The sequence below is a fragment of the Macadamia integrifolia genome, chromosome 3, assembly GCF_013358625.1.
Source record: "Macadamia integrifolia cultivar HAES 741 chromosome 3, SCU_Mint_v3, whole genome shotgun sequence".
NCBI classification, from domain to species: Eukaryota; Viridiplantae; Streptophyta; class Magnoliopsida; order Proteales; family Proteaceae; genus Macadamia; species Macadamia integrifolia.
In genome coordinates, this window is record NC_056559.1 from 16,297,624 (window position 1) to 16,314,843 (window position 17,220).

A 17,220-nucleotide genomic window follows, 5' to 3' on the forward strand; every position below is an offset into this window, starting at 1 on the left:
AAAAAAAATTGGGGAAAAACACAAGGCAATGAGGGGGTGCAAATGGGCATTAAGAGGGGTGGGGGCACCAGTTAGTGTTCTTTAGTCCCTACAAATATATAGAGAAAAAAATCCCCGTCAGCCTTGCATAGGCAATGCAAAAAGATCGCTATGTCCTCCCCGTTGCATGTTGAAGATGCTCTTGTGTATCTCCTCACTAGTGTTGCTTGCTTCAAACCGGCAGGGTTCTTCTATCCAATAATATAATATATATTTTCTTAAGACGGACTTTTTATATTTAAAATTTCTTTTTTAAACATAAATATAAAATAAATTTTCTGTACTAGAAGCTTTATTTTAAAATAAAAGAATCTGATTGGTCCTTTAACACTTGGGGTCTACTGTCCCTGTAATGGTTTTCTTTCTTTGTTTTGGGGGTATGGTTTAAGGTCCATTGTAATGTAATGTTGACCGTTTAGATGTCTACTTCCGGGAAGGAAGAAGGAGAGCACTTCGCTCCTAAGCTTCTCCCTGTGTAGTTTGTACCTTCTTTGTTGTCGGTAATAGATTAATAGTCATTGGCTCGTCGTCACTGTCATCATAGTTGAGAGAGAGAGAGGGAGGGAGAGGGAACCAGGATTTCGTGGTTGTATGGCATCGGTGGAAATGAACGAAGGAGGAGATCATGTGGTCGAACTTGTAGCAAACGACGGTGTGGCTGAAGGATCTCCGGAAATAACTCCTCTGCTGGGCCCTGCGCAGAAGCCTAAGATCAATATCTTCTCTGTGTCTTATGTTAGGAAAACGCCCAGGGTAAATCAATTTCTCTTCACTAGTCGTTTCCTTTTTCTACTTCGGTTTCTGTTTCTTTTCCTTTCTTCCTCCAAGAATTGGTTGTTTTGTTCGACTAGTTTTCTCCTATTCATTATTTTTGTCTTTTAAACTTAAATTGTGATCATAAAGATTTGGATTTGTATGTAATTGTGTTGAATACAAACAGTTTTTGATTTCGTCTACCCGGAGACTTCGGATTGGGAGCTTGTCTGCAACAATTTAAGCTTCCTTTCCCAGTTTGGGAATTTGAAATTTTTTATATTTTACTTTTGGTCCTCTCGACCCGCAGGTAGAAATTTCTGCAATGAATAGGGGTTTCTGTTGGTTCTTGTTTGATTTTGGTATTTGTTTGTGGCAAAATCAAGATATTGTATTCAATGTGGGATGCGGTTGGCATGCTTTGTTGCCTTGTGATTGCCAGTTTTATGTTAAATTTAGGTGTAAGACAAAATTTGGGATCTCATGTGGTTTGTACGTTCTCTGTTTGCAGGAACAAGTGACAAAGATAGCTGAAGCAGAGATCTCATCATTCATTCAGGTTGTTTTGTGGATATGGAGTGGATCTAAGTACTCCGGTTTAATGTGCATGGCCATATCATCTGTCATCTACTTTATCATGGAAATTTTGTCAGATATTTTCCCAGGTTAACAATTTTCCTCTTGTATCTCTTTATTCTCTGGTAACCTGTGGACTGTGAATCAAATGATTACTTATGATATGAAGAGTTTCTGGAAATTCATTATGGAAACCATGGGTTATAGCAGTCGTTAGCTAATGCCTGTTTCATAACCGATCAGTAAGTAATGGTCATGAAAACACTTCTTATATGCAATATAAGTTTTCCTTCTAATTGAGTGGAAAGATGGGTTTGGGATTAGCAACTAACTTACTATTCACTATGACTAATTCTTTCCTTAAAGAGCTTGCATTGACAGCATGCCAAGTGCTGAGTGCTGATCATTTACATATGTAAGTAAATTGATATTTATTTAGATGGTCCATTATACAAAAAATTTAGTTATACTTCCTCTAAGAAACCATATACTGAGAAAATTGGAAAAAGGATTCAATGTCCATCTTATAAATACATGGGGGGCTCACTTTTTTCTGAATTTTGATTCTGGTGCAAGATAATTTATATAAGGGTAATTTACAGAGCCACCCCTTAAAGAATGCCACAATTATAAGAACACTCCCTCTGTTTCACCATATTAGACTTAGACCCCCTACCGTTAGTCACTATTAGGGAATGTACCTTATATGCTGATGTCAGCTACTATATTTTATTTTAAATACCAAAATACCCTTAAAAAGTTACTATTTCTTTCTCCCAAATCTACCGATTTGGACCACCGACGATCGTTCAGATTATCGAGATTACAGCGGTAGTGGCATTGGTGATGGATGACAATAGCGACCCCTCTGACCAGTTTCAGTTCGTTGAATTTCAATTTCAAATTGGCAAGGAGAAAAAGAAACAAAATTTGATGAGTATGGGTAAAAAATTGAGGGAGCCGAACCCAGATTACGAACAGGGCAAACATAGTCATATCAGCAGGATCAATGTCTGTGATATAAACAAGGATCGATTAGCTTGCATGAAGTGACAGACCTTAGAATCACCGAGATTATTGAACAATTCCTCCGGCCGAAGCTCATGTTCCATTTTCAGAGTCTATATCGGCGAATCCGACGCCATAAGCTTGAGGCGCGACCACCTCTCTCATGCACTGCCTCCATCGGAGGAGCGCCACATCACCCTCCACCTGAACAGCCCCACCAGAGGAAGAACCCTATAACATCATCCTCATGCATAACCTCCTCCTTGACCACCATTCCCTCTGCTACCCAAAAGTCTGCGTCGCCGCCGCTACACTCCACACGGTGGGAGATCTCCGCAAACCCCGCTTTGTCGTATGGCACGATGGCATGGATCTACTAGACTAGCTTGGTGCTTTCTTGGGCTTCCAACGCGACAATGTTCGAAACCAGAGAGAGCACCTGGTCCTTCACCTGGCCAACGCCTAGATGCACCTCGGACACCCTCCTGGACAACATTGACTCCCTCGAACCCAATGTTCTCCGCAGCTTTCATCGCAAGCTTCTCAAGAACTATACCTCCTGGTGTTCTTACCTTGGCCACAAGTCAAACGTTTGGATCTCCGATCACCGCGAGCCCTCCGCTTCTAATCGCCGCCATGAGCTCCTCCATATATCCTTGTACCTCCTCATCTGAGGCGAAGTTGCGAATCTCCGATTTGTCCCAGAATGCATCTCCTACATCTTCCATCACATGGCCTTGGATCTCAATCGCATCCTCGAAGACTTCATCGACGAGAACACGGGTAGACCTGTTATCCCTTCTATTTCAGGCGAAGACGCTTTCTTAAACCGTGCTGCCACCCCTATCTACAATGTTATTCATTCCGAGGTCGACAATAGTCGGAATGGCACCGCCCCTCACTCCAATTGGAGAAATTATTATGACATTAATGAGTTCTTCTAGAGCCGTTGCTGCTTCAAATGACTCAAGTAGCGGATCGATGTTGGCCGCAATTTCTCTGTGACTAAGGCTTAGGGTAACGTGAGTTAATGACAAGGGTATAACGGTCATTTTAACTCTTTATTTAACAGTAACTGACAGGAGGGGGGTCTGAGTCTAATTTGGTGAAATAGAGGGGGTGTTCTTATAATTGTGGCATTCTCTAGGGGGTGGCGCTATAAATTACCCTTTATATAAATAATAGGTGTCTTGGAGCTCTATGAAGAATTAGTGTTGGTTGGCACTTATGACTCGTTTGTGATTCAGTCTCTGTTCAACTACTATCTCCCAGTATAAGTACTTTATAAAGATGACAAACTGTATAGAACAAATTCAGATATATTTCTCATTGGAACATGGAGTGAGGAAAAGATACCACTTCATTGGGCAATTGTTTGAAAAAAAAAATGAGGGAAGGGGTTAGGCTTCAGAACGGTTGGGTCAACAAACTATGCACTTCAGAGGAATGGTTTTGGTAATTCCCTTTAGTTTGTGGCAATCTCTAATTGCAAGTCAAAATGAGTTAGACTCAGATGGACCAAACTCTAACATCTCAGTGTCCTTATATATCCAATTTACGTTCTTTATTAGTTATGAGACTGGGAAGGTAATAGGATCTGATTATTTATTCCACATCCCTGCCCCTCCCCCACCCCCCCCACAAAAAAAAATTCCGGGGAATGCTTGTGTTAGGGGGATAAGGCTCGCAGTGAGTGTTTTATTTTTTTTTCCTCCAAAACCTTTTACATGTCTACCTCTGAGTATTCTCCTGTCCTTTCATGTTGGTACCTCTTCGGTCATTCTTTGAACTATTTTTCCCTAGAGGTTTACGAGGTTGAATCAAATGAGTTAGTTCGTCTTATTTCTTGCCTAAAGATGCATTATCACAGGGTGTGGATTCTTGAGCTAAATGGCTGTTTCTTATCTAGATATTTTTTGGATGATCTCATCTTGGATCCCTTGCATGATTTCTTTTTATTTTCTCATTTTGAAAAATAACAATTTATTAAGTGAATGGAATAGGAATAGTACAACCTATCTAATATGAAAGATAGCACAAATAGCAGCTACATCATGAAAAAATCCATAAACTCCCCAACATACATAGCTGATAATGGTTTTTTGAAGAGACAAAGAAAGGAAGAGCTACAAAAGGATATAAAGAGGGGAGAAAAAGATGCAGAGTGTGCAAAATTTTGCTTGCTCATCAGCTAAGGTATTGGTTAATCTGGGCCTGCAAGTCAATGCGATTGGATATTCCTAAACCTACTCTACTCCCATCATAGGTCTCCCTCCATTACTAGATAGCTGGAATGATGTGATAGAACCAATATGCTTCCTCCTTTGTGTTCACTCTTCCTTTTTCAATGTTTTGGAATTCTGCTATTACTTCAGATTCAGACTTTGAGTTGGGGAACAGCCCATAAGAAAAATAAATGCTTATTCACCCCCCAAAAACATAATAATAATTAGAGTTGTTTCACAAGGTTGACATTCTTATGTCTAGAGTGGGAAGAGTCTATTCTTGTTTGTTTATTGAGTGCAAAGTTGCAGAGAAGATTAGGAAACCTCCTTTGGCTGGTTAGGAGTGCTTTGGACAATTGAGATTTGAATTTATACAGTTGTTTACATGTGTATCCATGACATCTTATGTAACTTAATGTAGAACTAGAATTACAAGTGATCCTAATCCCAGACATGATTTGAAATTCTGGCTGAATAGAGAAGATGTCCTTTAATAGGCTTGGTTCTATCTCTCAAACACTCTCTCACAACAAACAAGTAAAAGAAAAATAAGAAAAGAAAGAGAATTCGATGGAGGGTTGAGAAGGGTAAGAGTAAATTAGTGAATGTGCATCTCATTCTTAGGTTTAGGTATCTCACCTAGCTGCATCCCACAACACAACAGCATAAGCCATTTTTTTTTGTTTAACTTAAATAGTTAAATCTATCTTCTCATAATAATTGATGGGCTTTAAATAGCCTTAAATTGCTTGGACACAAAGACATAATAAAAAAGGAAACTAATGCTGTAAATAAAACCTTCTAAATTCACTTCTAGCTTGCTAACCAAATAAGAGTAAATTAGAAACTCACCACTAATGATAAAAAAGAAACTAAGCTAAGTTACAAAATAGAAACTTCTCTGACTAATAAAATAGGAAACTAACTAGCTCACTAAGAAAATAGAAACTAACTAAAGTTAACTAAAAAGGAAACTAAAAATAGAAGATTTTGAAACAAAGTACTGTTTACATGAACAGTCCCGTGTTACTGTTCACGTAAACAGTGTCTTCTGACGTGTTACTGTTCGTGTGAACAGTGTTTTCTGGCTCTTGTTTTTCTTTTCATCTTCAAGCTTTGATCTACATCATAACTACTTGCTGATACTCTGACCAATACCTAACCATCGTCCTTGACCCAAATTAGTATCATTGGTTTAGGTTGGGTTTGCATTTTGCGATGTATCAGATTTCCTTTTCTTTCTCTTTTGGTAAAGAAATTTTGTTGAGTTGGAAATTATGTACATGAGTTTTATAGGTCAAGAATGATACCTGGTTTATGTAGACAGAAATTCTTGTCCCTTTCTCAGGAAGCTAGGCTAGATTTTATATTGATCAAGTATGGTTTTGATTATTACATATGTAATACCATTATCTTAATAGTTGTCTTTTTCCTTTCTGATGCTTCATTTGAACAAGATATTGCTATACCACTGATTGATTATTTTTCTTATTTTTGTTTACAGTTCGATCAGTTCCTTTGTTTCAAATTATATTTACAAGATGTACAATTATCTTGATCTCATCATTTGTGTGGTTGAGAAGGACCGGATTACCTATATTTGGACAATCTCATGTGAGGAAGCTTTTGTCTTTGAGAGCCTTATTGGGATTTCTCTCATTGTTGAGTTTTGTATATAGGTAAGTGGCACTGTATTTCTTGTTTGGTTTTATCTAAATTGGCTTATTTGTTAAAGGATGTTTTTTCTAAGAAGGAAGGGGTTCCATTATGTTGTCTCTATAATGAGATCACCTGAGGATTGGCTGATTCAACTTGATCTGGATGCAATTTCTGAGAACTATTCTTTCTCTGACTTGTTAACGCATATTCTATTATTTTATTTTATATATAATGAATAAAATTTGAAAGGCCCTTGCAAATCTGCTAAGTATTTTAGTGGCCCTATAGAATTGAGAAAGATTATCATGTACCATTTGTGGTTTTCTAATAAACTATTTAACAAAGGGATACCTATATTTCATTTATGAGTTAGAATATGTGGATGAGGGAAGAACAATGAGATGAGAGATGAAAAAGAAGATGGAGAAGTAGAAGAGGGAGAAAGAGAGAAATCAATGGTATGGTGGAATAGTGTGTTGTGAGTAAAATCTCACTAACACCTATATATTACTTCACTAACATATTTACAAGTAATTACACATACCTCCTTAAGGAGGGAAAAAGGGAAAATGTAAAAACATAACATGACAACTTACTAAATTACCCTTAGAGCAACATAACTAATATCTCTAACACTCCCCCCTCAAGCTGGAAAATAAATATCATACATTCCCAGCTTGGACAACATAGACCTAAACTGATGATGAAGAAGACCCTTTGTGAAGATATCAACCATCTGATCTTTAGTCCTAAAAAAATGTGTACATATGTAACCAAAGTCAATCTTCTCTTTAATGAAGTATCTGTCCACCTCTATGTGTTTTGTTCTGTCATGTTGCACAGGGTTGTGGGCCATACTTATGGCAGCCTTGTTGTCACAGTAAAGCCTTATATGTGCCTCAGTATCAATTCCCAACTCTTGGACCAGTTTTCTTAACCAGAGGAGCTCACACTCCATGGGCCATAGCTCTAAATTATGCCTCTGCACTAGACCGAGCCACCACAGGTTGTTTTTTGCTCCGCCATGTGACTAGGTTGCCCTACAAATGTACAATAGATAGCCTGATGTAGATCTCCTGTCAAATGCTGAGTCAGCCCAATCTGCATCAGTGAAGCCTTCTATCTTCATGTGGTTATGCTTGGCAAAAAGTAGTCCTTTTCCTGGAGAGGACTTCGAGTACCGGAGAATGCAATAAACCACATTCATGTGCCCACTCTTGGGAGCATGCATAAACTGACTCACCACCCCCACTGCATAAGTAATGTCTGGACGAGTCAGAGACAAATAGATAAGCTTCCCAACTAGCCTTTGATATTTCCCTGCATCAACAAGAGAAGGGCCAACATCTTCCTCCAACTTATGATTCTGCTTAATAGGAGAATCTGTAGGTTTGCAGCCTAACATTCCCGTCTCTTTCAATAGGTCTAGGATAAACTTCCTTTGGCATATAAGTATGCCTTTATTGGATCTAGACACTTCAATCCCTAGGAAGTACTTTAAGGGTCCTAGATCTTTGATTTCAAATTGTTGGGCTAAGTAGTTCTTCAGCTTGGCTATCTCATCCCTGTCAGCATCAGTTACCACTTACCACAATGTCATCAACATAGACAATCAGGGTTGTAGTGGTGCCATTACCACACTTAGTCATAGTTGTCACGGCGTCAAATCGATCCAAGGTGGTGGAGTGGTGGCTAATCGATTTGGCGATGAATCGCCCTTTATGGCGTTGCCATGGCGGTCAAATCGCCCACATGTCATTTTTTTCCCCTATTTTCTAAAGTTATTTAGTATGCTACTTTTTTATTTTCCCTATTTTCTAAAGTTATTTAGCATGCTACAAGCCTACAATATATACCCTATAACTTATAAAACCAACATTAAGCAACATTAACATTAAGTATACATGTTGTAAAGATATAAACACTTTATAAAACAGAGTACATAAGATTATTAGTTAACCAATAATACACTTTATAAAACAGAGTATATAAGATTATTAGTTAACCAATAATACACTTTATAAAACAGAGTATATAAGATTATTAGTTAACCAATAACATTAACTAATTCTATATTTCTATTTATGCTGTTATGAAACATAAGAAGAGAAGAAGGAACAGAGAAGGAGAAAGAGAAGGAGAAAGAGGAGCAGAGAAGAAGAAGAATCAGAAGCAGAAGACGAAGAAGGAGGAGAGAAGGAGAGAAGAAGAGAAGAAGGAACAGAGAAGGAGAAGAACTGAAGCAGAAGAAGGAGAAAGAGAAGTAGAGAAGAAGAAGAATCAGAAGCAGAAGACGAAGGAGGAGCAAAGGAAAGAAGAAGAGAAGAAGAAACAGAGAAGGAGAAGACCTAAAGAAGAAGAAGGAGAAAGATAATCAGAAAAGAAGAATCAGAAGTAGAAGACGAAGAAGGAGAGAAGAAGAGAAGAAGAGAAGAAGAGAAGAAGTGACAGAGAAGGAGAAGAACTGAAGCAGAAGGAGAAAGAGAAGCAGAGAAGAAGAAGAATAAGAAGCAGAAGACGAAGAAGTAGGAGAGAAGGGGAGAAGAAGAACAAGAAGTAGAGTGAAGATGAAGAAGATGAAGAAGGAGAAGAAGAAAGACGTCGCAGGCCCTTACCTTGCTCTTGATGCCAGAGAAGGAGAAGGGCGTCACTCGCAGGCTCGAGGCGTTGAGGGTTCGAGGGTTCAGAGAATCTATTTGAGAAATTGAGACAACTAGTCGATTGGTCGTCAAGGGTTTTGTTCTCTTTAGTCTTTTCTATTTCACCTGCCAATAAAAATATAAGAAAGAGAATATTCAATATTGTTAACAAGTTAAAAAAAAAACAACCAATACAAAAAAGCAATCACCGAGTATATCAGGTATGCAATGGCATACATGGCGCTGCTATGGCGATGCCTATACGACTATGGTGACCGTCATTTGTAACTCCCATAAATCGTAGCATTGCCATGCCCTGATATTTCCGCCAAGACACCAAATCGCCGCCTAGGCGATGCCATGACAACTATGCGCTTAGTGACTAGAGTGGTCAGCCTGACTTTGGGAATAGCCATTCTTCAGAATGGCTTATCTGAACCTTTCAAACCCGGTCTTTGGAGATTGTTTAAGACCATACAAAGCCTTCTTGAGAAGACACTTTTCTTGCAGCTGAAGGGAACTTAAAGCTAGGAGGAGTTTGCATACACATCTTCTTCTAAGTCGCCATGTAGGAAGGCATTCTTCACATCCAATTGATAAAATGGCTAATTCTTATTCGCTGCTAGAGACAAAAGGACCTTTATGGTGTTATGCTTAGCTATATGATCAGATGTCTCCTGATAGTCAATCTCATACACTTGATTATACCCTTTTGCCACCAGCCTTGCCTTGTACCTCTCCATAGTACCATCTGACTAGTACTTGATTGTGTAGACCCACCTGCATCCAACTGAAGTTCTCCCCTTTGGAAGGTCAACCAATTTCCAGGTATAATTTTTTCTCGAGGGTCATCATTTCCTCAGTCATGGCTTGCTTCCACTTAGGGTCAGACATAGCTTTAGAAATATTTTTGGGAATAGAAACAGATAAGAGAGCAATAGTAAATACAACACTTGTAGGGGAGAGAGTCATAAGAAACAAACTGAGCTATAGGATTAGTACAAGCTCTCTTTCCCTTCCTAATAGCATTAGGAAAATCTAACTCTGATGGGGAAGGAAGGATGTTACCTAACTGAGGAGGGTGGATCTCAGAAGTTGGATTCAAAGAGGACTCTTAGCAGGTCTTTTTGTTCCTCCTTGTGAACACAATGGTCACCTTTTCATTACCTGAACCTCAGTCACCTCTTGAATGATCTCCAACATCAATAATATCCACCTCTTTGTGTTTCCCAATGTCAAGCATAAAAGGAGAGATAGGCAATAGGAAAAGGAAAGGGATGTCATCGGTAGTCTTTTCACTCCCATTATTCTCCCCTGAAAAGGATGCTGATGAGGTGCAAAAAAATGAGCAGACTCAAGGAGAGTGACATCCTTGGAGAGAAGCCTTCATCTGGAAGGGGGATAGTAGCACTTGTAACCCTTGGTAGTGAAAGAATAGCCAAGAAAGATACATTTAAGAGCCTTGGGGTCCAGTTTAGTCTGAGAAGACACATGTTACTCTTATGCTTCATCAGAACAATCCAAGTAGCACGGGAAAGATCATCAACAAGTGAAACAAAGTAGCAAAAACCAAGAAAAGAAGTAGTAAAAGGCCACCAAACATCAGAATGCACAACATAAAAAGGAACAGTAGATCTATTACCATGATAAGGATAAGAAGACCGACAATATTTGGCAAAAATACATAGTTCACAATGAAAAATATGGGAACTAGGAAAAGAAATAAATAAATGAGGTAATTGTTTCCTTATAATAACAAAAGAGGGATGCCCTAAACGTTGGTGCCACAACATCACAGATTCCACAGAACTACTATCAGTACGTCCACACACATAGGACTGAGCTGTAGCCAAAAAAGGTGATTGAGGTTCAAGTATGTAGAGCCCTTTCTTCTCACGTCCACTGCCAATAATCCTCTTCGTCACCAAATCCTGAAAGAGACAATGAGAAGGACAAAAAGTGACACAACAGTTTAGGGATTTTGTCAGGTGACTCACAGATAAGAGATTAGTGGCAAGGTTAGGAACATGAAGAACATAATCAAGTGAAATGGAATATGTAATAGGAATGCTACCTTTACTAGAAATGGAGGAAAGAGAGCCATAGGCAACCCTGAGCTTATCCCTATCGGAACAAATAGAGTACGTATCATAATAATTGGATGTACCAGTCATGATCCGTAGCACCAGAATCAATAACCCAGGATGGAGCTGTGGAAAGAGCAGATGAGGAAACTTGTGAGGCTGAAGCTAAGGAATTTGGTGCTAGAAGTAAAGAAGATGATGAGCCTCCCAGTTGTGACATGACCCTGCGGAATGCTGCAATATCCTCCCTAGTTAGGGAATTATGCTCTGCCTGTGTGCTAAGAGCAGACCCTGTAGTAGCAGGCCCAACTTGAACACTGTGGGCGCTAGCTGCCTTGCTACGTACACCACGAGCACCACTAGAACCATCACACATGGCAGGAGGATGACCATGAAGAACCTAGCATCTCGCTTTGGTGTGCCCAGACTTCCCACAATGATCACATCGTCTGTCATCTCCACGAGGTGGGCCTTACCTCGGCCACCACCATGCCAATCTTTATAAGAGCTAGTAGTAAGAGCTGACTCTGTAGATAGCTACACACTTCATCAAGGGATGGAAGAGGAGACCGGACCAAGATTTGTATCCAGATTGGCTCATACTCGGGATTCAACCCACCAAGCAAGATAAGAACATGTTTCTTTTCAAGTGTTCGATAAACCTTAGCTTCATCCTCAGGGTTGGACAGTTGGAGGTCCCTATAGTGATCATACTCTTCCTAGAGACTAATGACAGTGTTGTAGTACTCATAAATGGTCCTATCACCTTGCTTCGTGCCATTGACCTTTTGGAGTAGTTGATAAACTTTGGCCAAGTCACCCACACGGTCAAAAGTTTTAGTAACACAGCCCCAAATATCCTTGGTAGTCTCTTTCCTCATAAATCTTCTTCCAATCTCAGGTTTCATAGAAAAATCAACCATGTTATAACAGTGAAGTTTTTAGTCTCCCATTTTGGATATGTCTGGTCATCTGGGTTAGGAGCCTTAATAGTACCTATAACATATCCAAGCTTTCCCCTACCCTGTAATGAAAGCTTCACTGAATGAGCCCAATCCAAGTAATTAGTGTTGTCCAACTTCAAAATAAAAATCTGAGTATGTGGGTTATCAAAAACCATAGGGGTAGGATGAGTAAAACCACTTGATGAACTGGTTGAAATGTCTTCAAAGAGGGCCCCAAGTCCACTATGATAGTATGATCAGACATATTGTAGAAAAAAAGTCATACACAAGGTGGGGAGTACACACTCTACCCAACTTTGCCTCCACAGGTACTCAGAGATAAACCCAACAAGAGGTAAACACACAATACCAAAGCAAAACCTGATCAAGGAACACTTTAGGGCAAGAAAGTTAAAACATAATACTTCAAGAGTCCCAACGGTACATCTCAAAAGCCAACGCGGTTAGAATCCATCACAAAATGGACTGTGGAAGCAAAAAAAGAAGAAAAACAGGGGAGGCGGTACCTTCCAACCTGCGTAAAAATGAGCTATGAGCTCACCACTCAATCCCCCTATGGCCGAGTGCTTAGAGGCTTGGTAGGGAGGCCTTGGGTGATCCAAATGGTGTATACCTCACCTCCAAAGGCTGCCGGATGAGAGAGAAGGAGGAATCCCAAAGGAGAGTTGGCGGTAGTCATAAATAACTTGGATTTTGTGGTTGTGAACTCCAAACAGCTTCAACCCAAGTCCACTATGATCAGACATATTGTAGAAAAAAAGTCACACACAAGGTGGGGAGTACACACTCTACCCAACTTTGCCTCCACAGGTACTCAGAGATAAACCCAACAAGAGGTAAACACACAATACCAAAGCAAAACCTGATCAAGGAACACTTTAGGGCAAGAAAGTTAAAACATAATACTTCAAGAGTCCCAATGGTACATCTCAAAAGCCAACGTGGTCAGAATCCATCACAAAATGGACTGTGGAAGCAAAAAAAGAAGAAAAACAGGGGAGGCGGTACCTTCCAACCTGCGTAAAAATGAGCTATGAGCTCACCACTCAATCCCCCTATGGCCGAGTGCTTAGAGGCTGGGTAGGGAGGCCTTGGGTGATCCAAATGGTGTATACCTCACCTCCAAAGGCTGCCGGATGAGAGAGAAGGAGGAATCCCAAAGGAAAGTTGGCGGTAGTCATAAATAACTTGGATTTTGTGGTTGTGAACTCCAAACAGCTTCAACCAAAGTCCACTATGATCAGACATATTATAGAAAAAAAGTCACACACAAGGTGGGGAGTACACACTCTACCCAACTTTGCCTCCACAGGTACTCAGAGATAAACCCAACAAGAGGTAAACACACAATACCAAAGCAAAACCAGATCAAGGAATACTTTAGGGCAAGAAAGTTAAAACATAATACTTTAAGAGTCCCAACCGATACATCTCAAAAGCCAACGTGGCCAGAATCCATCACAAAATGAACTGTGGAAGCAAAAAAAGAAGAAAAACAGGGGAGGCGGTACCTTCCAACCTACATAAAAATGAGCTATGAGCTCACTACTCAATCCCCCTATGGCCAAGTGCTTAGAGGCTTGGTAGGGAGGCCTTGGGCGATCCAAATGGTGTATACCTCACCTCCAAAGGCTGCCAGATGAGAGAGAAGGAGGAATCCCCAAGGGAGAGCTGGCGGTAGTCATAAATAACTTGGATTTTGTGGGTGTGAACTCCAAGCAGCTTCAACCTTCTAGTTCTTCACATAATCACATAAAAATTCCTCTTGGGTTAGCTTTGACTTTCCTTCAAGCTCATCCCATAGATTCTTCAAGTTTTTTCACTTAATGATCTCTTCCTAGGAACCCCTTTGTAACCTAGGGTTCCAAAGAGAGGAAATAGAAGTGGGAAACTTGTAATACGACTCTCAGACCAAGACCTTGTGCTCTGATACCAAGTTAGAATATGTGGATGAGGGAAGAACAACGGGAGGAGAGATGAAGAAGAAGATGATTATATATTACTTCACCAACATATTTACAAGTAATTACACATACCTACCTAAGGACGGAAAAGTAAAAATATAACATGACAACTTACTAAACTATCCTTAGAGCAACATAACTAATATATCTAACATTCTGTTCATGTCCCCCTTATGATATTCCTCATGCATTTCTTTTTGCCCTGTAGAAAGATAACATATTATGTAGTGTATAAAGTGTGACGTTATTCTAACCACAGCTAGGTGATTGATCACATGACAAAAATAGTTTTATTGTAGATATACAAATGTTTTTCTGTGTTTACTTTTTGAGGGTGCTATGTCAAAAGGGCAAATCTACAACAACAACAACAAACTCAGCCTTATCCTAAATTAATGGGGTCGGCTACATGGATCCATGCAAAACAAAGTAGGGAGATAGGGATCCGAACAAAAGAATGGGGAATGAAGAGATGAAGAAACGAGGGGTGAGAAATGAGATGAAAAATGGAAAATGGGAAATAAAAAGGAAAAATGGAAGCAATAGGAAAGAGGCATAGCCCAACAAATTAGGAGAATCTCGGCTACATGGATCATAGCCCTCCAATAGGCTCTATCTGTGGTCATGCTTGGAAGTTGGAGCAAGATATAGACTATGCATGTCATTCTTCACAACTTCTCCTATTGTCATTTAGGTCTACCTCTAGCTCTTTTAGCTCCTTCAATTGGGATCAGATCACTTCCTACTGGGGAGCCCCCAGGCCTCCATTGAACATGATCATACCACCTCAAACAACAATCTTGGACCTTGTTATTGATCAGGGCAACTCCCAAATCAGCTCTAATACATTCATTCCGTACTTTATCCCTCCTAGTTTTGCCGCACATCCTTTTTTAACATCCTCATCTCTACTACACATAGCTTATCTATATGACACTTCTGAATTGCCCGGCATTCTGCCCCATACATTATAGCCAATCATACAACAGTCCTATAAAATTTTCCTTTAAGATTTAAAGGAATACGTTGGTCATATAGTTTTCCGGTCGCTCCTCTCCACTTCATCCATCCCGCTTAAATTTTTTGTGGAACCAAAGGGGCTATAAGCATCAAACATGCTAGCAATAAATCTTTTTTCATATATACAGAGCAACCTAGTGCACAAGGCTCCCGCTACTACAGGGTCTGGGAGGGGCAGTTGTACATAACCTTACCCCCTGCTTCGCAGAAGAGTCTGTTTCCAAGTTTTGAACCTGGGACCAACATATTGCAATAGTGCAACTTAGGGCCCGTTTGCTAACGTTTCTGTCGTTTCTGTTTCAAAAAACGGCAGAAACAGAAATTTTCGTTTCTGGTTCCAGAAACGGAATTTTGGGTGTTTGATAAACCTGATTCTCCATTAAAAAAATACCTGCAAGAAAAGATGAAGAAAAGAAGCTAATTTTCTTGCACCATTTCCTTCCTCAGGTCAAATAAACTCATTGCAACACCAGAATTCGACGGTCCGGTAACTTGGCCTCCGAAAACAGCCGGATTCTAATTCGGTGCCCTTCGAATTGGACGAAAGCGAGGTGGTTTGGTCAGCTGAGCTCTCCAATTCCCCCAAATCTGATTCCCTTGGTCCGATTCACTCCGTCGCCTCTACAATACTGTCGCCCTCCCCTCCCGATCACCGTCAGCACCAATATCAATCGGAAAGATTCGGTCTTTCAGCAACTTTGTCAGACGATCGCCGCCCACTTGTGCAGAGAAAACCATCCCTAAATCCTTCTCTGTCCGCTACTAGTGCGGCACAAACGATTCCACCGGTGCCCATCCCACGCTCAAGGGGATCAGAGGACTTCTCAAACTCATCTTCAGGCTGAACCAAGTTTCATCAGTCTGCTCAGGTTTTAAAATCACTGATGAACAACGAACGATTCCTTGGATGAATCCCAGCGGAAGGGGCATACACCGAACTAAACGACGGCAAATTTCTTTACAGAGTCCTTCACTTTGAGATACCGAACATCGTAGGGGAAAGGGCGAAAGATTCTCGCCATGGAGCGCTCGTGACTCCGGTCATCTCGAGATCAATGGCGACAAAATCATTTTTGTCACTTTCTTCAAAGCAAAGGTCGATGTTGCAGAGGAGAATGACCTCCAGGTGAAATATGAGCCTTGGCGTACTAGAGCTAAGGCGGAAGATGCCTGACAGCCAGAGCTATTGCTACAGCTTTTCAGAGGTAGAGGTGGAGATCATAGAGGGGCATGCGGGAGGTGGAGAAGCGACAGACAGAGGTGGTGGTGGAGATTGCAGAGGCGGCGGTGAAGATCACAGAAGTGGTGGTTGAGCTTGAGAAGAGAAGCGTGAGAGACGGGGACTAGTTTTTATCGGGCACAAAGCTATAATCGTGGCCTTCCCCTGTTTCCAGAAACGGCGAAACAAGTCATACACAAGTCATACTTGTTTCGTCATGTCCGTTTCTAGGAACAGAAATCACCATAAATTTTGATTTATATTTATGAAAACAGGAGAAACGGAACGAGTTTGTCAAACGCTTTTTGTTCCGTTTCTGCCGTTTCTTGAAACAGAAACGGCAGAAATGCGTTTCTTGAAACGTTATCAAACGGGCCCTTAATCTTTTTCATATAAATGAATCTAAATTGAGGTTCATAAAATAGGGTGGAACTTCTTAGGATACAAAGTAATGTGAAATGGGTGGAATTTCCTTGAAATATGTTGGAAAACCTAGATTTAGACTAGAAATTATTTTAGGTTACATAACTACTGCTGGGAGGTGGACATTAAGACAGAAGTTTATTATCTTGAGCTATAATGATTACTTGGTTATTCTCTATGATACTTTGTACGACTGTTACAAGTCTTTTGACTCATAGTTGTTTCCTTTTCTTCCTTTGTCAATACTTTTGATTTTCTATTCTTGTAATTTTTGTGCTAGTGGTTTGTAACTTTATTGTCTGGATACATGGAAATAGTGACCATAAGGTGTCTAATTAATGACCATAATTTAGCTGATCTTTCTTGTCAGCATACAAGCCCTACCTTTGTCTCAAGCTGTTGTATTGAACTTCACTACGCCAATAATGGCTTCAATTGCGGCAAGAATCATTTTGCATGAGAAGCCAAAAATCTCAGATATTGGAGGTATGATGGTGGTACTTTGTCACTGGCTCACTGCATCATAATCTTTCATGCATGGAACTGCCAAAAATTTTATCGAAATTATTAAAAACAATTTTGTAACTCAGTAAATGGAACATATGGTAATGGGTTTCCTCTTTTTTTTTTTTTTGGGGGGGGGGGG

At 40.2% G+C, this 17,220-nt stretch overlaps 1 protein-coding gene across 3 annotated transcripts in view; it reads left to right on the plus strand.

Annotated features, from left to right (window-relative positions):
- Nucleotides 1–411: 411 nt before the first annotated feature.
- LOC122074006 overlaps nucleotides 412–17,220 on the plus strand; it is a 30,317-nt gene continuing 13,508 nt past the window's right edge. Inside the window, exons 1-4 of one of the 3 annotated variants that reach the window (XM_042638771.1) lie at nucleotides 412–792; nucleotides 1,304–1,457; nucleotides 6,106–6,280; nucleotides 16,945–17,060. In XM_042638771.1, coding sequence (XP_042494705.1) covers nucleotides 631–792; nucleotides 1,304–1,457; nucleotides 6,106–6,280; nucleotides 16,945–17,060 — 607 coding nt within the window. In that variant the 5' untranslated portion in view covers nucleotides 412–630. The remainder of the gene's footprint in view (nucleotides 793–1,303; nucleotides 1,458–6,105; nucleotides 6,281–16,944; nucleotides 17,061–17,220) is intronic. The other 2 variants (XR_006138940.1, XM_042638770.1) reach the window with 2 other exon arrangements.